This window comes from Platalea leucorodia (assembly GCF_965183815.1).
Source record: "Platalea leucorodia genome assembly, chromosome: 20".
NCBI lineage: Eukaryota > Metazoa > Chordata > Aves > Pelecaniformes > Threskiornithidae > Platalea > Platalea leucorodia.
The window spans coordinates 1886143-1910345 of record NC_138842.1 but is presented as its reverse complement, the minus strand read 5'-3'; the positions used below and the strand labels follow the sequence as shown (position 1 = coordinate 1910345).

Below are 24203 nucleotides of genomic sequence, written 5' to 3'. Positions count from 1 at the left end.
GCCATAAGGCAGCTACCATAGCATCGCCAGTTTGGTACCTGCCTTGCTGGCCGCCAAGGGTCTCCCTCAGTGGAGATGGGGCCGGAAAGCAGATAAAAACCTTAAAGCTGCTTTGTTTAACTATTAACTATTGTCGGAGCAGTGCTGAAGGATGGGAGCTTCCTTCTTCCCTGCCATGGCATGGGTGCCTGGCTGGGAGGACCCCTCTCCTCTTTCAGGTGGTGATTTTGATGTCTTGTGTGCACCTCCTTTGCATTTAGGGACTGCAGCCCTGGTTACTGCTCCCTCAGGTCTTGACAGACATGGAGGTCTCTGGGAGGACACCATGGGCAAGGTGGACCTGCCAACCTGCTGGTTGCATCTTCAGCATTTCTCATAATGTTTGCAGGACTGATGTCCTTGCCAGTGGCTTTGGAAAGTGGCCTTCATGGAGGGTTGCAAGGAGCTGGGGACTCCCAAGTTTTAATTCCACTGTGGTTGTAATTTTGGGTCTCTTGTAGCTCATTGCCTTGCTCCTTGGGACGGTGGTGACATGGTCTTCAGGTCACCACAACTGGAGATGTGTGGTCACACTGAGCTGTCAGGGCTGCGTGGTTGCAATGTGCTGCACAGCTAAAGCAATTCACTGACTTGGACTAGGTGATCATCTTCTCTAATGCATTCATAATTTGAAAGTCGTTACAAAATCGCTGGTGACTAATTCTTGCCCCGCACGTTGTTCAACCCGTGAATCTTCAAGCTGAGTTTGCAGTTTGGGCTGCTTCTTGTATAACCAACTGGCATTGCAGATGTCGGGCAGGCAGTGGGTCCTCCTGCCTGCGGGACGGGTGACGAGGCAGCAGCAAAGAGCCCGGTTGTGCAGTGGCCGAGGAGAAGGCTCAGGTACGCCGTGGCACAGGCCAACTGCAGGAACTAAGCGAAAGAGCTCAAGTTGCATGAATGTGACCTTTGCAAAGGGCCAATATGAAGTTTATGTTTCGCTTAAGTCCGACATAAGCCTATCATGAAGCATTTAAATCCCATGTAAGCTTTTGCATGGCATGTGCTGGTCTTCTGCGACTTGTTCCCGGCTCGTTAGTTATGCACATTGGCCCCTTGGGAGGGGAAAAGCCCTGATGTTTAGAGACTTTTTGCAGCTAAAGAGTTCAGCAGAACCAGTGACTGTTGCGGTCAAATGTACAGTTTGAAATCTCTCCTTGGCAAATATTCAGGCATTTCAGTTTTTTTTTTTCTCCTTTGGTGAGCACTTGTGTGTGAGCAGGAGATGGACGCAGAGTGCTGCGCCTGTGGCTGGAGTAAAACTCTGCTGCCTATTCCCAGCCGTTCTTATTTCAGCTATTTGCTCAACTCCTGTGGGTGACCTCTCTCAGCATGATGTCAACTCTGCTCTGACGAAATCTGCCCTTGCAGCATTTGGATTTACTCAAACATTTTGCAAATCTGTGCCTGGAAAGTTTTCTTTGTGTTTTTTTTCCCTACCCTCTCCCCTTTTCTATGAAAGTGCTCTCTCGAGGGACCAACATATCTGCAACCCAGATCTTCATTGCCCCATGCTGGGTCTGTGAAATTTCTTGTTGCAGAGACTGGAGCCTGGTTCAAACCTCAGCGAAGCCAGTAAAAAAAAAGCTGTCGTTGTCTTCAACAGGTTTCGATCAAACTTTCGGTGCATTGGGACGGGTAGGGCAGGCCTCTGATTCTCTTGCAATACCTAAGAATTACTTTTCAGTTCTTCCTGTTGCACTGCAAGGTACTCTTTCTCTGATTTTTTTTTAATACTGCTGTTTTTTCAGCCTAGAGCAGTTGCTAATTTTAAATGAGAGGAAACTCTTATTTGTATATACTGCTAGGAACGGTCTTTCATTTCTCCTTTGTGTTTCGGGTGCACATTAAAACCATTTGTCATCTATTCTTCTAGCGTACTAGAGGCTATTTTGGTTTTCATGGTCTTGATGTTGGTGAAAGAAAGAAGTCAACAAGGAAAATGCAAGTGTGAATATATCCTCTTGCAATAGAAACCCACAACATTTCTAAAAGTTTTAGAGCTGCTTGCGTTTAGAGAAGATACTTTGCCTTTGAAGCTTGGGTGAGTTTATTTACATTGTGCTTGAAGTCCGATTAGATTATTCAGTGATATGGATAAAGGAGAGCCTGATATGGATTTAGTTTGTTGATAAAGACAAGAAGGGGTGGTGGTGGTTTTTGTTTAAAAAGCAAAAATTTGGAAATGGTATAGAGTCCGTTTTATTTGGTAGCTTGCTACCACAATCTGCGGTGCATATGTTGGGACTATTACTGCTCAGAGAATCAACCTAAACTGGGTCCACAGCAAGCAAAGGGCACATCCCAGAGGAAAAAAACTAGCAAGAAGGGAGCTGCTCCCTGTTTATGACAAGTAGCTCTGCTCCTTGGACAGGTGGGAGCAGGAGCGCAGAGGCCATTGCACCTTAGCTGAACCATCTGGCAGCCCAAAATTAAGGGTGCCATGTGTCTGCCCGCAGCGGCAGGGTTGCTGAAAGGATGCTGCAAGCCACACTTAGCCCCGTATGCTTAATTCCTAAGGTAATAGTATCCTAATGTTACCCTCTGGTAGTGTTTTCTGGCTGAGACAAGGTTAGGTACAAAACTGGAGTGGAGGAAAAGATTTGATAGCAGTATTATCATTTCAGTACGGACATAGTCCTGACTGCGCTGCCTTTCTGAGCCAAGGCCTCTTTGACAGCCCCTTCCACTCTGAACTCGTTTGTTTTCCTTAGTGATAGGGGAGATAAAACTGTTGTTAATGGCAAGCGAGGGATGAAACGACTCTGGCTGAAGAAGTTTCTACGACTGTTGTGCTGAATTAGCAGGCTTGGACTGAAGGTGCTCCCAGCCTTTTGGACACTACAGGAGCTTTTGGGGGAGTGATCTTGCTTTCACTAAGGCAAATGGGATTGGCTTTGGGATTTGCAAGGCAAGAAATGAAATGAAAGCGTTTTCTAGAGGAGAAATTAGAGCTGCGTGTCTGATGCCGCCGTGAAAGCAGTCCAGCAGATTTCGGTCAGACTTCCCGCACGGAGACACTGTCACGAATAAAAGGTATCACCGTAGGCTCATCCCCAGCACCCAGCGCCGTTCAGGCCGGTGCTGTGGGAGACCAGCCTTACCCAATCTGTTGCTGATGCCGTCTGGACATAAGAGCTTAGTGCCACCTCTCAGCCCAGAATATTTTGGGTTTCTTGCTTTGGGGGTGGCATGTCCCTAACGCAGCAAACGTGCAGCTGACCCCCCGGTGCTTCACGGACACCGGGTCCCTGCAGCCTGGGCCACAGCGGTGTTGTGCTGGGTTTGGCAGGAAAGCAAAGCCCTTGTAGCTGGAGCAACGCATTGCAGCGTGCCACGTTGCCCCACGCCCACGCAGACAAAATAGGGCTGCCTTCCCTTTGCCCCCACCCTGCTAACTCTGGCTGTGATCGTCCTTCAAGCCCAGCTCTCAGCTCAGCCTGGGCTGCAGGCAGGAGTCCCATGGGGACTGCCTGCATCCATGGCGAACTCTCCCTGCTTTTCCCCACATTGCCCCCTCCTTCGCCGCGAGACCTGCTCTTTCCCTGGTGGAGATCCCCGGAGGAAAGCTCTTTCTGTGAGCGGTTTCTGGGCCGTCTTCCAGGCCCACGCTCGGAGGAAGGGGGCTCGGGGAGGAGGAGAGAGGGGGGGAAGGTGAAAGCTGACCAGGCTCAGCCCGATGGCTTCTCCAGCTGCAGCACATTTTCCGAGCGACGCTTTTAAAAAAAAAAAATAAAAAAAATCTGCATTTTTTTTCATGTCCTTTTATCCTATTTTTAACTGCGGCCTCCTTCCTTTTCTCAGCCTCCTCCAACACTTCCCCCCTCCCCTGCGCTGCTGCCGCCTCCCCCGCACGCTCTCCGCAGAGATGAATGGGCGTCTTTTCACAGGGCACGCACATCTGCTTGCGGCTGCGAGACCTAGCAGGACTTCTCAGGCAGTTCCCCTGGACTGGCCGGTCTGTCCTCTCCCTCCTTAATAAACGAGGAGCAGGCAAGGGAGGACGTGGAGGAAGGTGAAGGGAAACAGAACAGGGGGAGAAAAAAAAAAGGGGTGAGCCACCACGAGCGAGAGCCGAGGCGATGGAGGCTAATTCATTTCAAGGCTCAACAAAAGCCGTGCACAAAATACCGCCTCTGCCCAACCTGCTGCCCGTCGTTCCCCCAGCTCCGCAGCCCTCCCTGGCCGTTCGCTCCGGCCCGGGGGATGAATGAGCCCTTTCTGCTGGGCTCTGTTGTCATCCTCTGGCCGGCGAGGCGGCGCAGCCTCTTGCAAGCCTTGGGGTCTGGCGCTGTTTATAGCCTGGTTGGAACGGGGTTTTTCTTTGACCCTTGTTCTTCCTGGCAGTCGTTGGGTGTTTCATTGGCTCCAGTTAAAGGCATGTCACACCTACTATACTCCGGCGCTCTGCGTTTGTTGAAGGACACGCATAATTTTCTCCATTAAGAGCACTTACTCCAATCTGTTGGCGGAGAGAAAGGATCCCTCTATGCCTTGTGAATTAATTGCAGAGCCGTGGGCTGCCTGCGGTGTCTTAGACTTGGCTGGCCCTTTTGCACGGGCCCTGTGAAGGATGCTGAGCGGTTACTGGTTTGCTCTTCAGTGGGAGCTGGACTCAGCGTCTGATTCGTGTGGATCCTTGTTGTTTCGCAGGTGAGGAAAAGATGTGCAGGTGACCCTGTGATAGCTGGTGATGCTCCCTCTGCATCCCCTGCTGTAACCTGCTGCAAGTCAGCACTTGGAGAGGTTTATTTGCGCTGAAGTAATAGAATGACAAAAATCCAGGCTTTCATTTTTCCATTTGTTTCCTGCCTGACTCTGGAAAAATCCCTGTCTCGCCTCTCAAAGACAAAACCCAAGGGAGCTCCCTGCGTGTTGGGTCATCACCAGAGAATGAGCGCTGAGCTCTTTTCCCACTTGAGCTGCAGACTGGTGTCAGCTGGGGATCAGCTGCCACGCAGGGAGGAATCGTGCTCGGAGCAGGGCGTTGGTCCCCTGGATGAGGCTGGGTGAAAGCTGGAAGGTTGTTGCTTGGTTTTTGGGTGATGCCGGCAGGTTTGCGGAGGGCCTCCAGTATAACAGGGGGACGGGAGCTCCGTGAGAAGCAAAACTCAAGTTAGCGCGCTGCACCGGGACCGTCGCAAAAATGAGCAGCAGCACTGGCAGTTTCGGTATGTGGTGGGGAAGGAATAACTTGATATAGCGTCGAGGGGGAAAGGGACTAAGCAACAGGCTATCCAGGGCTTCTGTGGTGCCTCGAGGATGACTGCAGAAGATGTCTTGTTTTGGGTTGGTCCTGGAGTAGGACTGATCCCTCTATAGGGATGGAGTGTGGTGGATATACCTGTTTCTTTTTCCGGAGGGCTATCCTGAGCCACCAAACACTTGCTTCAGATGGGCCACACAAAGCACAGCTGCTTTTTCTTTTGACCTTTCCCAACCTGCTTTGCCTTCAGAACCATGCTGGGACCCCTGAGCGCTTGCCTCTGGGGATAGTGAGCAGCAGAGCACCCTCTCTAGAGGGTTTGAGTTGCACGTGGCCAGCCCTTCTTGTAGCAGCACCTAGGTGGGCTTTGCTACGCTGGCGTGGAGCCGGGAAGGCAACATAAGTGAGGCCAGCTACTATTTTCTCTCCGGATGGACAGGACTGGCTGGGTGATGCCAGGAGAGCAGCGTGCGTATGTGCAGGGCAGGCAGAGGGGGACGTGGGGAGCGCGGGGGGCTGGGACCCTGAAAACAGCCTGTTTCTTTCAGCTCCTGGCAGCGTGAAGCACCTCTCTCTCCCTCCAGATGTTCACTGTGTTTATAGCTGCTGAAGCAAGAGACTGAACTCTCTCATTAATACATTTCTCTCTCCCTTTCTCTCTCTCTCTCTCACATTGAAGCCAGAAGTCTCAGCTCAGAGATTGCAGCTGGAAAGGAGCTGGGGGTGAGGGGTGGGAGAGAGAAGGGAGGTGTATGCAAGCCTCCCATCCCATTCAACTCCCCCTCTCCACTTTCCTCCCCCCGAATCCTCCCAAAATACACATGCCCCGAAAAAAGAAAAACACTAGCAGATTTTTTATTTCAGAAAGTAAACACTTAGGCCATGGGGGTCTGGAGGTTATGGGAAAAGAGGAAACCATTGGGCTAATCAGGCCGGGACACACTTCCCCTGCTGAAATAAACCAGAAATCATTGCATTACAGGGCGCCGCCGCGGTTAACCCTGGTGCTGCCAACACAGCTGAGCGCTGGGGAGCTGCGGAGAGCCCGTAGCCTGCCCACGCGTTTTCCCCGGCTCCCTGGTTTTTAGCCAGGGCGAAGCGCCGATGCGGAAGGGGAGCCAGCACTCTGCAGCAGCCCTTTGGCATGCCGGCCCTTTGGGAACGAGCCGTTGGGAATTTTTTAGTAGGAAATGAAACCTTTTTTTCTATGGTTTATGAGCCATCCTATAGAATTTCATAGTTATTCTTGCCTGAGAACTCTGCCTGACGGTTGCAAACCTCTACAGAGAGGAAATCTTTCTCTGCTTGAATCAGCGAGATTTGGGGGTAATTTCTGCAGAGCTTTGAACGGTTTTCAGAAAGCTCTTTTTTTCATCCTTGCTAGATTTGCATTAGGTGTATAAATGATTAGATTACTGATTATTTGGTTGCAAACCCTTTGGGGAGGAATCCTTCTTGCTGTCTTTTACCCCTCTGTTTGTAGAGCACCCAGCATATGGGATCTGGCTGTAAGATGGGGGACCCTTGATGCTCCTGCAGCACAAAGAATAACTGTAGTCCAGGTGTAAGTGAGCTAATGGGCCCTTTGTACCAACTTTACAAAGAGATCTCAATTTACCCTCTCTAAGCCTGGCCTTGGACTTCCCCTGGCTCCTTTCACAGTCTGAGTTGCATGCTATAAATGGATGCTTGCTACCAGGTCTCACACATTTTGAGACCGCTGCAGCTATCTGTGTTTCAGAAAGGCTGGATCTCTAAGCACAAATGTTTATCGCTGTAAACGAATATTAGAGATTGTCCATTACTGTGAGCCTGGGTCTGTTTCATCAGAGCTCCTCGCCGCGATTGCCGACTCCTTTATATCCTGCCAGGCTGAGATTTTCGGAGAAGCCCGGGTGGGCTTCGCAGCCAGCTCCATGTTGCATCCAGGCTGCTTTGGAAAGCCCAAATCTCAGCACGACGCCCATGCTGACACAGTCTGTGACGGAGTTCACGGCGAGGCACCCTAAGCCGATGCTCTCCCGCAAGCCTTCCCTCTGCTAGCAATTACTGAGAGGGAACACGGCTGGAAGGAAAAGCCAGCATGGAGCACTTTTTAGCCAAGGGAAAGTGATCTTTCCATTGACACCACCGAAGAAGGTTTTACCTCATCTGTTACAGTGTAAGCGCTAGCGGTGAAAGGTGCCGTCACCGGTTCCTTGAGCCATCATCCCGGCTCTTGCAGCATTCCCACCAGAAGGCAAATCCCCAGATAGCGCATGATAGGGGAGCTGCAGACCTGCCGTGTCCCACCCCGCTATCTCAAGAATGCATTTGAACAGTAGCTGTTACTGCAGCCTCTGGAGGTCGAGGCTTCAGATGGAAATCGAGCTCTATGGAGATAGTCCCACAGGGCAAATTTCAGAATTTTTGGAGTTGGTGTTCGAGTCAGATAAGCCCTTGAGAGCTCAGATACTTTATCTGAACCTTATCTGAGCTATTTGCATCACTTCAATCTGAGAAACCAGGCTGTCAGACACTTGGGGAGGGGGGCAAGTTGTATTAGGATGGTCTGTCTGGGGTTTTTTTGTTATTTCTAACACACAGACACCTCCAGGAGGACTGGACTGTCCTGTGCCCCGTGCAGCTCAAGGGGCTTATATGCAGGCTGGATAGATGAAGAGCAGGAAGGAGAAATACCATGCCTAGAGCCACACAAGAGTAAGGACAGGATTAGGACCAATATTCCCTGAAAACCCTGTAAGGGATTGCATCTCTCTGTTCTCTTTCTAAAATTGAATAGAAATAAGCTCAAGCTGCCCCTGTTGTCAACTGCGGATGGAAATGATTCCTCCTTTTCAGAGCAGACCCAGGTCGGAGCTTTCTCTAACGCAGTGTGCTTTCTGCGCCTTGCTTACTAGACTCTGTTTTGTGCACGTGAGGTTTCTCACTTTGGAGCTCCTGGGGGGAGATACAGAGTCCGTGCTCTCTCGCTGCTCTCAGCATCTCTCCTCTTCGTTCCTGCTTTGCAATCAGCTGTTTGACCGAAAGGACCCTGCAATGCCTGGTCTGTATAACACAGCATCCTCTTCCCAGACCGTGGGGTGGTTTCATTCACCTGAGCTCTAGGTCCTGCTGGCTCTTCCCCAGCATCCATGGTCTTTTTCTGGAGGAAGGGTTCTCGGGGGTAAGAACAGCAGATTTAGGAGATCTGGCTGAGATGACGGGGTTTTACAGCTGGGATTTGGAAGACCTTGGCTACTTCACTTAACACAAAGTCTTTAGGCATCTAAACCCCACTGACTTCCATTGGAGCGAGATGCCTAAATCATTCAAAAGGCTGCCTGTGAGCCACTGCGTAGCAGTTTCTCACGTTGGAGATGCAGATGATTAATTCATTGCACATTTTGTTGCGATGCTTAATTCATTGAGGTCAGGCAAGTGGCTGGAAGTCCCTGGAGAACGGTGTTGTACAAGTGCTTGATATTGTAAAAAAAAAAAAAAATAGACGTCTTAAGTGACACTGAGCTGCTAGCGTGGCCGAGCCCTTGAAGCTGCTGAACACGTGCTGAAGTTTACACAGCCCACCGGATGGACCTTACCCTCTGGGGTTTTGTATCAATAGGCTTTGAAAAAGTTGCAGCGGGTCAATTGTTGGCTCTTTCACAATAGATGAAATACAGTTTCTCTCTCTGCAGCTGGTTCCCGGGAAGGGAGGCTGCCTCTCTGGCAGCCGGCAGGGCTAATGAGGTTGCGTGTGCACGTCGGGAAGATGGTTTCTCTGCAGAAGAGCCATGGGAGAGTTGCAGCGGGCAGCTTGCCGGCCTCCAAGTTACTTGAGTGAGGTGTGGGAAAAGCATGGGATGGAGGGCGGAATTTGCACGCGGGCTTATTTTTGGCGTTAGGCTTATGAAAGGAGATTGTCAGCCAGCGTGAGCAGTGCAGGTCCATCCTTTGGGAGCTGCCTTCGGAGACCTGTGATCCCCTCTTAGAGGTAGGGTTCCTCTTTCAGCATTTTTTCTTCCCCCGCAATGCTGCAAGGGCAGGTTTGGATTCAAGGCCAGGATCCAGCCTTTAAACCCCCGAAGCCGGCTGCAGCCCTCGGCGAGCCTGCAGGAAAACAGGGTTGGCTTCAACCCGCTCAGTAGGAACGCTGCCATTGATTTTCGCGATGGAGGGGGTGGGTGCACACACCAAAAAGCAATATAATAAAGTTCATGACAGGACTTCCCTTCCTGGAAAGGGAAACAAGGCCGCTGACATGGCACACGCTGCGTGAGCAGGGGCGCGCAGGGCGGCAAAAACACTTGCAGATACTCGTGCTTCCCGTAACACAAATGGGATGGAGCAAAAGAAACTGCTCTGCCAAAGCAGAGATTGATTTCTAAGAGGAGCTGGCCCGAACTACTTCTCCCTAACTCATCAGCAACTATTTTTCAGGAGTCAGAAATACCTTTCTGCCCTGGTTTGTGTGATTCACTCTCCACATCCTAAGTTCAGGGGGGGCCTGAGGGCACTCGTTTTGGCCAGACTGATGTCAGCATTGAGGTAGAATACGAAAAAAGGAGGAGATGCCCCAAGGGAGCCAGTTCATGGAAAATTTCTAATTTGGTCAGTTCCAGGCATCTCACAGAAGAGCCTGCACTTGGGAGATTTCAACCCAGTTTTGCAGGCTCAAGAGGCATGAATAATTACAGAAGGTAGTGATGGAAATAAAGCTGGCATCTCAGTCCTGCCCTGGACCAGCTCCTCTCCACACTGCAACCTTGGGCTATCTACATCTCCTGTGAAACGTCTCCAGAGACGGTCAGACCTTCTCTTGCCCTGCTTTGCATCTAGTTACTGCCTAACCCTAGGAGACGGGATGCTTCCTTTGTCTGGCAGCTTTGGTTGTGTTTCTATCCAGGCAAACAGCTACTACGTGAAAGTAGTAGCAGTTTCCCTTGCGTTGCAGTAATCAAAATGACAGGATAACGAGGCAACCCGGTAGCCTGCTTTGCTTTCCACTTGTGCTGAGTTCCAGGCTGGGTGTCAGCTTAGTCCCCTGTCTAGATGAAATACGGCTTTTTGACTTTTTTTCTTGTTGCTGCCAAAAGTAACGGATTGTTCTGCGGAAATCATCAATATTTTGTCAAAATGAAATCCAAACATTTCCAGCCAAAACTCAGCATTTTCTGGTGCTGGCTGTGTTGATGCAAAAACAGAATCTCCGTGGGAAATGCCAACATGGAAAGAAAATGGAGAAATAGGTTGGACTATTTTGCAGAATACTTCTCTTGGCTCTCCAATTCAGATGCGTCTAAGGGCCTGCAAGGCAGAGGGTGGTTGAACCCAAGAGCTTAATCTGGATCACTCCTATGTTTATTTAGACCAGATTGGTGTAAACAGACGTGCTCTGTTGACATGCACAAGGAGCCTGGTCTGCGCAGTTTGTGCCACAAAGTATGCGTGCACAGTAACTACCGATTCTCGCTCCCTGCTTTCCAATATCGGGACGTGGCGCTTCATCCGAGCTACAGCTTCAAGTTAAGGGAACTGATTTTTAAGGTTTCATCCATCTGCTCTTGCCTCAATTCACGTCGCCCTGTCTTCCTTCCCCCCACATTTGCACCTAGTAAGGCTGTCGGTCTGCCTCTGTGTTTAGCGTAGCAGATACTTCCATAACCATCCATCTTCTGAAATCCCTCCCCGGGGGCCACGCAGGGCTGTAGTCGGCAGCCTACAGTGGCACCGAACCGCGGTGGGAGGACTTTCCGCTCCACACCCACCTGAAACAAAATGGTTTTATCGGGGCTCTCCCACGCCTGCCAAGTGCATCTCGACGCTCCCCTCCCCGTTGCTGCCGCTCCTTCACTTCATTAGCGCTGGAGATGTTTATAAATGGAAGAGATAATATTTTTCGTTTCCAGTTTGGGTTTCCAGGGCAGCCACTTTCTAAAGCACTTAGGAAGTTTAGAGAAGATGAGGTTATATAAACGATTTTTCCCCCCTGGGCTCTTATTAATCAAGTGGCTTGTGGAGCCATTCCCATAGCTTTGGGATCAAGGGCACTAGCTGGGTGAGGGGAGGCAGGCGGTTAATACAAGACATCTTTTTCTTGGCTCTTGCCCTTTTTTTTTTTTAGATTAGTGATGAATGAAGCAGTCAGACCTGGCTGTTGGGGTTTGAAAGCAGCTGGAGGGCTGAGTAGCATGCTCCCAGGTTACTTTCAAACTGTGTTTTGGGCTTGACTCTTGTACCAACCCCCTTGTAGGCCTTCAAGCGAGTCATGTAGCATCTTTTAATGATGATTTACCTGGCCCTGTTGATATGTCCCTGTAAAATTTGATTATTTGATGTAAAATGTTTGCATTGCCTGAGCGTAGGGTTTGTATGATTTCGTTAGCAATGGGCAATGAGTTGATCCTTGTGCTTTTACCATAAAAGCCTATGAACATGCGTACACACACACTAATTAATATATTTCCCAGCAAGCCCTGATGGATTTCTAAAGCTTCCCAGCATTTTCCCACCCAGGCTCCAACAGCAGCTGCTACCCAGGATGGCTGTGAGTAGCATGGGCGGCTCGTGAGTTTGGAAAACAGGAGCAGGCTTTCGTTCCCATAGAACGAAACCAAGCTCTGCCTCCGCCTCCGTGTCCTTCCTCCCACTGTCTCCCCACCAGGAGAGCTGAGGAAGGGGGTCTTTCTGTTTCCCTCGGGTGGATGGAGCTCCGTCTGTAGCGGCAGGTCCAGCTGTTTCAAGCCTAGAGCCGAAAGTCCCCAGGAAATCAGTTCGTTACTCTGTTGACCCACCTTCCCAGTTTTCCAGCCATGCTCTCTCGGTGTGAAAATAATGATTTAAATAGCCAAGGGTGGAAAATAATGATTTAAAGGGGGTAAAGGGGATATTTGCAACTATTGCTGACTGTAGACTTGGCAGAAGGAAACTGTATTTCTTCCGGGTCTTGGGAGCGTGTGAGAAAAGGTGTTGAACATCTGGAGCGATTTAGCAGTTTCGTGCTGTTGTGCGAGGCTGCGCGCTCGTGGTGGTGCAAACGTAGCTCACCGTGAAGAACCGGGATGGGTTGACGGAGATAAAAGCCGCTTGCGGCATTTGGCTTGAGCAGGGGCAGGTTGGACGTTGCAGAAGAGCCGTGTTGACCTCCTCCAGGGACAGCTGATGGGTCGTGGTGGCCCCCGGCCTCCCTGAAGCATTGCTCAGGACGTTGCAGACAGCCCCTGTGATGGTTGCTGTATCGTCTGAATGGGTTTTCTTGACTTGCCAGAACTAATTTTCAGATTGGAAGGAAACTCCAGCCGTCGGAGATATATTTTGTTTCATCTCACTCGTGATGCTAAAACATGAATTGGGCTTCCCAGCTCAAAAGGCAGAGTCATTTCAGCTCATCTGCATCCGAGATTTACCCCTCCCACAGAAACCTCTTCGAAGAGGTGAACTGACTGGGCGAAAAGAGGGTTTGTTAACAGATTACTTTTAACTGACTTTTTTTTTTCAATTTTGAAATTTCTTCCCGTTTTAAAAGTGCAAAGATAGAAAGTTTTAGCTCAGGTTGAATGACACACCATTTTCCTTGTTTATTTTCTTTTCGCTGTTTTAGCCCAATGAGTAGTGTGTGAAAAAAAACCCAAACTGGTTTGCATCAACCCGGAACATATTTAGAAAAAATATTTACATATGCTTTTTTCCTCCAACTACAAGCAAAGGCCCCAAAAAAATAAATAAATCAGCTGTTTTCACAACTTTTGCTGCAGGTGGTGGGGCAGCGGATAGAGAAGGAAACCAGTTTGTGTGCTGAACCCCCTTGTATCTCAAGATCTGCGTTCAACAGCTTTCCAAAGATAATTAAAAAACCTGAAATAACTGGTGATGATGACGATAGCTGTCGATGGGTGACCATACTTCCACTGGAGTCGCAGGCCCCTGCCGACCAGCTGTCTCTTCCCCATTTACACCAGCAAGGATTTAGGACCTAGGCGAACTAATCAGGAGACCCTCATGGGGAGAGAGGCGTGTTATTTAATTAGCTTTACAATGGACTGACTGGGAGGCACGTGGTGGCTCTAATGGAAGGAGATAGATGTCCTTTTAGCTGGGCTAATTGTTAGGAAATAGCAGAGTCTTTGTTCAGCCCCAGCATGTGGCCTGTGATCTCTCGGAGCCCAGGGGCTGCCCGCTTATAATTTTAGACAGATCTATTCAAGCCTGCTCTGTAGCGCAGGGCCGAACAAGACGGGTATTGTTGCAGAGCCAGGATCGCCGTCCAAGAAAACCACCCCGAAAAACCCAAACACGTGTAGAGCGGAATATTTCTCTGTCGTTTATTCACTATTGGGCTGGGTTGCCAAGTGGAGACAATTGTAAGCGAGGAGGTTTCCAGCGCCGGGCGAGGGTTTTTCCTCTTTGAAACGCATACGCGGACGAATCCTTCCTCCCAGGAGCGATGCGGCGGGGCCGAAGGGGTGTCTCTGCCAGCAGAGCCTCTCTGGGGAGGGCAGCTTTAGGGCTTTAATTGCTAGTGTGGGTCTCATCCTGTAATTCCCTTGCTGTGGGCATGGTGTACGTGGGGTAATGGTGCCCACCGCTGAATTATCTCCGTAGACATGTGCACCTGTCATCTCACGGTCATGGTGGGACAGTGGTTTGGGCTGGAGGGATCTTGGCCATTGTGGATGCAGCATCCGTGCCTCCCAGGGTCCTGCATGGCAAGGGATGGGAATCTCAGTTCTCTTTCCTGAGCTTTCCCCTCAAATCTCTCTCAGGCAAGACCCTGTCATGGTCCCCAGCTCCTGAGCTTTTCCTTCGGGACTGTCGAACTGATGCTCCCAGCCCCTTGTGAAGCGAGAAAGTGTCGTTTCGTTAAAAAAGGGGGATGGAGGCACAAAGGTTTGTAAGAGGTCATGTGGAAATATTGACCAGGAATTAAACTTCCATCTCTCGAACCCCTCTGCCCTGGCCACAGCGTAACCTGGGGGTCATTGCAGTCAAGTGTTTTATTTCCCCGTGCTGACCACTTCCAACTGGCTGTGTGCAAGCGTGTTTTTCTGGTGGCTGCCATTTCTTAGGCTGTGAATTTGTATACTAGAGGTTGGTGCTGGACTGACCTTCCTTGGGAGCTGCTTGTGTGGCTCCTGGCACCTTCATGAAAGTGAAATGTGGCTGTTACTTGGTATTTCTTGAAGTAGTTGGTCTTTTCTTGTTGGTGATGGTTTTTTGAAAGATTGAAAAAGCAGAGAAGTGTTAGGGAATACAGTCTAGCTGTCCAGGAGATCTGCTTTATTAGCCATGATCCCATTGCCTCTCCTTCATAATCCCTCACCTGTGTCCCAGGGAAGGGGATCTCAAGGACCATCAGAAATCAGTTCAGTAACCTCTGTCGCCAGAGATTGGTGAATGCCAAGGGTGAAGTCGCAAGCAGAGATGTGTTGCTTAAGTCTGAGCTGGCTGCATTTGTTTCTGCCACGAAGGAGGCTGCCCAAGAGATCTGACCAAAGATGAGAGGTCCTGCAGGTGAGGTTTGGCGTGTATCATCTGTGCGTGCGCAGAGTAATTGCGCATAGCAAGAGTTAAACAGCAAAAATCTTCAGGTTACGTTTACCAAGAACTCGGTGCCGTTACTTGAGGAGGAGAGGGAAAATGTACCGAGAGCAAACAGCGCTGCAGAACGGCTTACGAGGATTTTCCATCCAGCCAGTTCTTCCAGCAGGGAAACAAGTGAGTGACAGCACCCCCCGCCAACAAAATTCAAGGCAGAATTACATTGCTGGAGCCCAGATTAGCTAATCAGGTTAGGAATCAGCATGGGACCTCTGGGAAACCAATAGCAGGAGGCACTTGAAGATGCTCAAGCAGCTTGTGAGACTGTTGATTGAGGTACCTACGGCGTGCGGGCCGGAGCCGTCGCTCCCTCGCAGCCACACGGGGCTGCGTGTGCGCTGGAGTCCCGACGCCTAGCTGGCCACAAAGATGCTTTTGTGAGCCATCTCCGCTGGGAAGTTAATGAGAGCAGGAGTCGGGGAGGCTTGGAGGCGGCTTCCTCTGCTAGCGCCTGGAGGGCAATCAGAGGACGGTATTGTGGCAGCGCTGTCTCGGGGCCTGAAGTCTGGATCTCCGCAGCGTGAACAGAAACTTGCTTTTAATGCAGACAGCGCAGAGGATGGGGACTTTCCGTGACTCCAGCCCTATAGCGCGGAGCAGCGAGGGGACCCCAGAGGCCACAGCCATCTGGGTCACGGAGGAGCCAACGCTTTCGTGATGGTCATCACCTCCTGGCCGCAAACGCTGGATCTGAGAGCAGCCTGCCTTCCCCGCAGACAGCCCGGGGGGCACACGCAGTACGTGCTGACTAACGAGCTCTATTTCCATGCCCGCTGCTTAGCCAGAAAGGGGAGGCTGTAGTCACGAGGACTACTAATCCAGCCTCCTTCTACCAGCGTAAAACAACTCACTCAAATACTTCCCAGCTATTACGGCGCTTGAAAGAATTTCTCATATCATTTTAAATTCCAGGAAAGGTATCTCCCTGGGGAACGGTCATGGCAGCTGCTTGCTCTTTCCTCTCATTGCAGAGGGCCACCTCCACACCCAGAGCCACCTCCCTGCTCTTTCCTTTCTTGGAGTGGTGGCTGCTGCTCTTTCCAACAATGTCCCCCTTACGATAAATCCTTTCATGTCTCTGTTTCTCCCTGGAATTGCACGACACTTTTTTCCCCCCCCTTCCCCTTTGCTCCTGATTTCTGTCTCATGCCCTCTGGATATTGTTTACTTGACAAAACATCAAACCGAAGCCCTGACCGCTTGCGGTCATTAAAAATCCCATGGCAGTTTTGGGGAAGGCTCCAATTTGGCTAATTACGTTCTGCCATAAATATCCCCCTGCAGTTTTAATTGGATATGGTGTTCTTCATTTCCTGTCCATAACAGCTGGGTGGTGTTGCTCCGTGTTATTACGTAGCCGTTGTATTTCACCCCAGAGGTGGCCGCGTTTTGGTAGCAGCGGTGCTAGGAAAAGCTCCTTCTCCAGACTACCGGTAACACCTAATCCCGAGCCTGCTGTAATGAGAATGGGTAAAGCCGAGCGGGAGGAGAAGCTGTCCCAGCTCCATAACATCTGGAGGGGGGCCAGCAGCTGCCCGTTCGCAAAAGGGACGTGACAGGAGCGGATTTGGCCCTGCCGGAGGGAAAGACCCGGCCCCAGCTAGGAGAGAGGGCGTGGAAGAGCAGTCCTGCCCGCACTGTGCATTCGGAAATCGCAGCAAAGGCTCCGGTCGCATAATACCTTTCCTCGATGCTAAATGAATAATTATTATTATTCTTTTAAACCAAGGTTAGTCAGCGTCCCTGGGAACAATGTGGCATTACTGCCCGTCCTTTCTTTGTTCCAAACTGTTGAAAAACAGTCAGGCTGCATTGTGGAGGGAGGGCAGATGGTTATCTCTGATCAACGGCAAAATCTTTTGGCTATATTAATGGCAGGAGGGCTGTTCTCTGCAACTCAGCATCCTCCCTCGACAGGAGAGAGCCTGAATAGATATTACCGTTGAATAACGACAGAATGGAAAAGGAGGGTGAGACTTGGATGTGGAAGAGGAAAGATTTTTCTAAAGCCTGTAAGCAGCAAATAGGAACCAGTTGCTGAGGCGAAGTCATGTTTGGCAGGTCTTGGACTCCAAATGGTCACATCCCAGCTGAAGAAACTAATCAATGGATTCCTTCCATGCCTTCTGCGAACACTGAGCCATTGAGCGGCTCAGCTGGAGTTCAGAGCCAGGGCTTTCATGTTGCAGGCTCTGAAGTGAACACAAATTAAGGCAGCCGCTAGGACGGAGTGGAGTTCGAAGGAGAGATTCAGCTGCCCTAGGAGGAAATCTCTATCCACAGCCTCTCCGTTCTTTTCCTCCACTTTGGGGGTTTTCGCCCCGGTGCTACTTTTGGAAGCATTTCTAGTTTCCGCACTCGTTGGGGCTGCCATACATTGCACAAGCAAAATGAAACAGAAGTTTGGGGGAGCACGGAGTGGGGGGTGAGGCAGGGGAGTGGAGAAGCTCAAAGCTTCGCCGCAGCCATGCTGCACCAAGCTGTGGCTTAGTGTCATCGGCTTTGCGGGATCAGGGCTGAGCCGGGATGCCAAGAGCGTGTGTATCTTTCCTAATAAAAACCACACAAGCTGCAAGAAAGATCTTTATTAGAGCCTTTGCACTGGTCCAGAAGAGAAGGAGCCCCATTACAGGTGCACTGGAGTTCAGCCAGTCCTTAAGACCGTAATGCTTGCAGGAGAGGCCGAGCCAAATGCGTCGGCCCACGGCAGCAAGGCTAAAGCGCAGACACCGCAGGGGCAGCCGCTGCCTCCTCCGGTGCCGCTTTTTAATCCCACTGGCAGCTCCATCTGGGACCATCTCTGCTTGCGAGAGCCTTCTCCTGCGTGGCATCGACAGCCTGTCCCGGTCAGCGCCCGCTCGGGCGAGCCTCGGCGACCTTGCTGCGCGCCTCCTCTTCTGTTTCAGTTTGGGGATTGTGGTTTGCTGCGCTCGCTCTGTGCAGGATGGATTATCGAGCGCCGCCGAATCGGGGGGAACGCTCGGGTCATTTCAATACGGTTGGGACCGCAGGTGCTTTCTGATGGCTTCATCGCCGCGGCCGAGAGCTCGCAGCCAGCTGCGTAAACCGGTCCCCCCCGCGCCAGCACGCACACACGCAGGCGCTCTCCCACGCTCGCCCCGCCGCAGAATCGCAGCCTGCCTGTGCGCACGCTTGCCCGGGAGTTTGCAGCGCGCCCAGCGAAGTGTAGGAAGGGAAGGATTGTCAGGCTGCGATAACTGCATCAGGTTTCTCTTCCCAAGCCCGCTCTGGAAGGGATCATATAGAAAGGCAGCTGTTTCTCCTGAATCCCCTTTTGATTTTCAACTGGAAATGTTCTGCTAAATTTCCTCTCTATCGTTTCTTCCTTCAGTCATTGCTGTCCATCCCGCATGGGGACAGGGGAAGGAAACCCAAAACGAAGGGCAGGTGCAAGCACATTATCCTGTATGGGGAGAGGCAGTGGGGACCAAGTTTTATCCTTACAGCCATCCTCTTTTCACTTTCGGATTTCCAGGTTCATTCCTGTGGTAGGTTTCTAACCAAGGACCCACCATGGGAATCCAAAGCACACGGGAATCAGCGGCGGGAGGTTATGTATTGGTCACACAGCAAATCGCTGCTCCGACTCCACTGCTGCAGGAATAGGTTACCCATAACTGAGCTTGCAAGTAAATTGGAAAGACGATTGCCTGTAAAATTGGAAATGCGAGTGCTTGTCGATGGGTGAGGTGCCTGAAAGATGAACTTTTGGCTGGTGCTAACTGCCTGCCGGGCTTTGCTAGCTCTTAGACTTGCTGCCTCTTGAGCTATCCGCCTGGGTAAAACCAGAATCAGGCTCTCGATTTCTGGCCCCGGCACCTCGTAGCTGCTTTTAGTTACACGAACTTTTCTTCTATAAATACGCCTTAGGCGACTGAGAAAGGCACGGCTGAAGAAGCTAGAAATGCTCCCGAGCTGTAACGTTTGCATCTGCAGCTCATCTTTTGGTGCGTTTGAAGGTTTCTATGGTGTTTGCAAGCAGGACCCTGGTTCATCCTATGGTTAACCCGGCGGCTGACTCACGTGGCTGCCCTCTTCCCCCCGTGGCAGCCGGGATGTTCATTTGAGCCCACCTTTGATCCGAGCAGCCCGGTCTCTGCCAGCGTGTCGGAGACTGTTAAGACTTTTGGAGTGAGAGAACCACAAGAGCTGGTTGCTAATGACTTTTTTTTTTTTTTTTTTTTTAACACTTGTACCGGTAAATTGACATCTGTGAGTCATAATCTCCCTTCTGCTCTGCCGTTTGTGGTCTGAAGTTTGTGCTACCTAAATATAATAAAACATATTTCATGTGAAAACCGATATTCTTCTGTTAACTCCATGCCACGCTGGCACGATGCTCGTCTTGCATCTTTAAGACGCTTTTCATCCCGTCAGTTCCCAAACCTTTTTGGCCTCCCACCCGTACGAAGCACGCCCGTGAACACCCACCCCTGGCCGTCACCCGTCGCCACGCGACCGAGCGTGCCCGTGCACACGCGCTCTGCCCTGACCAGACCCGCACATTCGGATGCGCTTGCGGGTGGGAGAGGATCGGGCCGCTCCCAGCGGGCAGCAGTGCCGGCGATGATGCCGGGGTGAAGGGGCGATGATGCGAGGGTGAAGGGGCGATGATGCGAGCGTGAAGGGGTGATGCGAGCGTGAAGGAAGGGGTGATGCGAGCGTGAAAGGCGGCGGTTCGTGTCGAGACAGGCAGGGTGAAGGCAACTGGCCCGGTTTCAAGAAACACCGGGTTTCGGCAGGCCGCCGCGGTCCCAGCTCAGGGGGGCTAAAACCGCAACTCCCTTTTCCCCCTTCGTGTTTTGGGGTTGGGATGCAAGCGGAGGTCGTGGCGGAGGCGCAGCAGCACCCAACTTTGTGCTGGATGCCCTGAGACCCCCCTCCACCGCCCCGGACCCCCCGCCATCACCCCGCATCCTCCATCCCCCCGCACTTCTCGCCTCCCCGGGCCCCGCCGCTCCCCGGGACCCCGGGGCCAGCGCCGGCTCCGCTCCCCGCGGCGCCGGGTGCCGGGGCCGCCTCCGGGGCGGGGGCAGGCGGGTCCCTCCCCGCCGCTGTCACCGCTCGGGGCCGGCCCAGCGCCCTCCCCTCGGCGGCTCAGCCCGGGCCGGGGCGGCGGCGGCGGCGGCGGGGGACGGGCGAGGCGGAGCGGCAGCGAGGGAGCGCGGAAGGGGCGGCGGAGGAGCGGAGCAGGAGAGAGGAGCGAGGAAGGAAGGAGAGAGGAGGAGGAAGAGGAGAGAGGAAGAGGAGAAGGAGGAGGAGGAGGGAGGAGGCAGGCGCCCGGCCGCCGCTGCCCCGGGCGCCCCGCTCCGCGCACGGCGGGGCTCAGCAGCCGCCGCCGCCGCCCCCCGGTCCCGGCGCGACGCCCCCGCGGCGCTGCCCCAGCCATGAAGGCGGCGGTGGACCTGACCATCATCAAGACGGAGAAGGTGGACATCGAGCTCTTCCCGTCCCCCGGTGAGCGCCTTGCCCTCCCTTCCCCGGCCCCCCCAACTCGCCCTCTGGATCCCTTCTCCCCCTTTTTCGCGGCGAGGGCGGCGGTGGGGAAATATCTGCCCGGTGAGGGTTGTTTGGTTGGGTTTTTTTTTTGGGGGGGGGGTCTTTGGGAGGGGAAAATGAAGCGCACCCCCCGAGTGGCAGCGGAGCGGAGCCGCCCGGGCGCTGCCGCCCGGCCCGGCGCTCCCCCGGCTCTGCCCCGCGGCACCGCTGGGGGAAGGCGAACTTGCTTTTCGAGCACTTTTAAGACTTTTCACCCCTCCACCCCCCCTCTTTCTCTTAAAAAACAGCCTTCCAGCCTCCTTTTCTCATGCTTCTGGCATCTTTGCGGGGATGTAGGCAAGCACCTCCGGCTGGGAGGCGGGAGAGATGCACTCGGATGGGTTTGGGTTTTTTTTTTACGAGCTCCCCAGGGCACCCCTACCCATTCCCGAGTGGGTGAGCCACGCCGGGGCTGGCAGCCCTGCACAAGCTCTTTATCTGGGATGTACGTTCCCCCATCCCTCGCTGGAAATGGCTTGTGTGGTCCAAGCACTCCTGGTATTTGGGAAGCAAAACTCCAGCGGTACCTCCTCTAGATTTACCACGTTTAAACCAGGAAAGCCGGCTGCTTTGATTTTTTTTTTTTCCCTCCTTCTCTGGAGCTGGAGAAATGGGTGGAGGAAGGGTGCAGGAGCAATCAGGGAAGATAGCAACATGTTACTGAATCGAGGCGTGTGGGGTTTTTTTTTGTTGTTTTGTTTTGGCGATAGGTTTAGCTGCTGCTGGCTGTGGTTAACGCTAATAGTTGAGCCTTTACCATAATAAGGGCTGTTGTTCACATACTGATGTCGTCTGACTGCCTGCTGACCCCAGATGCTCAACTGATTTCTGCCTTGCTCAGTCGAGGTAGAGGATGGGGCTTGGAGGACCTCCAGGGAAAAAAAAAAACCTTCTCTTTCTGGGTACAAGGGAGGGTGAAATGAGCCCTGTTGCTTCATCTCGCCGTGCTGTAATTTCCACTGCGCTAAAGTGGAGGTTTGCTGGATTTTGTGCAACGCTGGTGCGCTGAAGAAAATCAAATCGGAGTTGTGCGTTTCTTTGCCACTTAGCAAGTTTCTAGGAAACCCAGAAAGGGGGCTCAGCTCCTGCCAGGCAATCTGATTTCAGGCTGCATGTGGGAAATAAAATGACAGCTGACTGCTGGAGCGCAAGGCGGGCCGGAGCGGCGCAGGGGTTGCTGCTCAGAGTTAAAATAGATGCTTGTGTAGGATCAGCTTGTCTGCAGAGAGCTCCAGTAAGTCAGCACAAGCCTGGCGGCTCTGCCACCCATGGGCTCGTCTGATGCGGAGAGAGTGTCTTACGCGTGATCCATCTTGCCGCTCTGCCTGCGCATAGAGAGGACCCGGTCTCTGGTTATAGCTATTTCGGTGCTCTGTGCCTCTGACAGTAAGGCTGAGCCTGGCTTTCAGGTGTGGGCTCTGAAGAGCCAGGCTTCAAAATGCAGTGGGGAGGCTGAGGATGATTTTCCAAAGGACCTATGCAGGTTAAATGGGAGGCTCTGGTGGAGTTGAGGACCTGTTCGTGCCTATTTTCTAAAGCTTTGGTTAAAAGAACATTTACTGGAGACTCATTCCTGCGCTTCAGGTGGTGACAGCAGTCTGTTTGCTTGCAGGGACAGAAAATGGGATAGGAAGAAACACCTGGGCCATTGGGGCAGGTCTGGGAGGACGTGGGGTTTATTCTTCAGTTCAGACCAAAGTATCTGTTTAAATTTACACGTCTCCTGGCATGGGTAAGAGCATGTTACAGAGGCATCTGTGTTGTTTAGGTGTTTGAGCATTGGATGAATGTAATTGCCTTGTGCCTGAAGGAGGACTCGGTGTTTCGTGCTGCCTTAAGTTCATTTTCTTCTCTCCATGAAAGCTCTTTTGCAGCTTATGTCAGCAAGCAATTTTTAGAGTTGACCCAAAGTTTAAACTTTGGCAGGAAGAGCGCTGAAAAACAAAAACCAAAAAGGTAGAAAAGAGCTGACTCCCTATCAGCTTCAGCTGCAGTCGCTTCTGTTTTGGTGGCTGCGCTAACACTGTGAGCCAAAAAGGTCAATGTTGTCAATTAGCTGGCTTAACCTCATTTCCCCTCTAACTTTTTTAGAGAATGCTGAAGCTTTCTTGCTTAGTCGGACTGATGTTGAGAGAAGGAGTATGGATGCTGCTGGCTTATGTTTCTGGGATCCAGCAATGCCATGTGTAGGGGACATAACTTTTCTCTGCTCCTGCCTGTTTTGGGCTGCCTCTGAGGACTTGACTGCTCCCTGATGGCTCCTTCAGCCCTTGGTCTCGGTGCTGAACCTGCCACCGAATGTGCCTGTTGCCCTTCTTTTCAAAATGGCTATCAGCTTGGCTGAGAAGGAGTCCAGCCCCTTGTTCCTTTACATGCCAGCAAGCAGCAAAGCAGATTTGCTTCACGGTATCCATAGGGTTAACCTTACGCAGGGAGAGTCGTTACAGGCATAGGTTTTCAATTGTGCAAGATGTTTAATGTGCCAGGTGCTTGATGCCCCGCAGTTTTGATGCGTTGGCCGCACAGTACCGTCCCCCTCTCACCCCCCTGAAATAAACCCTGCTCCAACCCACACGTGCAGGCAGCCTCTGCATGTAAAAGTTCGATGGGATTTGTAGTGTGTCCAAAGGGTTTAAAAATAACCTGAAAGGGATGTGAAGTTGTCCAAAGCTTCCAAAGCCAAATTCCCCCCTGCTGTTGCCAGCAAGAACGTGTGAGTGAGATGAGTGGCTCGGGAGCCAAAAAACCACTGTGGTGGGTTTCTCCTTTAATATACAAGTTGTACGTGCGTGGGTTTTCGTTACAAGGATCTGATAGAGTAGATGGTAACATCACTTTTGATTGCAGATATATGACTGATCCACCAGTGGGTTGCTGGGACTTAGTTTACCGGCTTTTTTTCAGACAGTAAAAAGCCAAACCATGCGAAAATCAGCTCTAACAGGAACTTAACCTTGCGACTGGTAAATGCTGCCCTCCGCAAATAAATTTATTTCCTCCGGTTCTGCAGAGCTCTGTGTGCTCTCTGTGGTCAGAGTTAAAAGCAGCTCCACAACCCTTGCTGGAAGCTGGCAGTGTGTTCTTGGGACTCCCAAGTACTGAGATAACGACATTTCTTGCTAATTAGGCTGCTGACTTGCTGCCCCCGAGGTGTCCCACAAGGTACCGTAGAAGGGCTTTAATGGCAGGTGGTGATGCTGGGCACCGCAGGTGAGGCAGAGATGCTGGGCTCCCCGTCCTCCTGCATCCATTCCCCCTCTTGCTTGCTTTCTCTGGAGGTGGGTCGCAGGCACGCTGGTGGATTTGTTCCCGCCTGGCCTGAAAAGAGGAATTGGTCTGTGCACACGCAGCGTAGAAATCCTGACTGACTGCCGGGGGACGGAAGGACCCCGCGCGTTTCAGCGCTTCCCATGCGTACCCTGAGGCCAGCTGGGAGACAGACGCGGTGTTTCCGCTGGCCTGTGCGTGGGTGGCATCCCAGGGGTGTATTTTTATCTGGCAAGAGCCTTTCCCTCTCCTCAGGGTTTGCGACACCACCGGGCCGGGGCTGAAGCAAGATTTCTCTTGCTGTGGTTGCTGCAGGGTACAGGGAAGTGGACAGCTTCTATACAGTGTATATTTGGATGCAGAACCTGCCTGAATGACGCTGCTTCCCCTTCCCATAGCCAGGTCAATCTTTTCATTTTGTCCTTTGCTTTCACTTTCAATGCAGGCAAATAAGGGAGTTTTGCATTTAAAGCGAATCTTTTGGCAAATGCATGCCCTCCTCAGCAGTGCCTTGCTGCAGGGAAATGGCGAAAAGTGCTTTACGAGTCTGAATGCA

General features: G+C 51.9%; 1 protein-coding gene across 2 annotated transcripts in view; it reads left to right on the top strand.

The window, feature by feature from the left end:
• ETS1 (ETS proto-oncogene 1, transcription factor) overlaps positions 1–24203 on the top strand; it is a 77710-nt gene that overhangs the window by 9278 nt on the left and 44229 nt on the right. The window contains exon 1 of one of the 2 annotated variants that reach the window (XM_082330662.1): positions 20120–20299. The exons of the other annotated variant lie outside the window; for it this stretch is intronic. Within the exon in view, the coding sequence (XP_082186788.1) occupies positions 20230–20299 (70 nt within the window). The 5' untranslated portion in view covers positions 20120–20229. Of the gene's footprint in view, positions 1–20119; positions 20300–24203 lie in introns of those variants that run through there. 2 annotated transcript variants of the gene reach the window in all.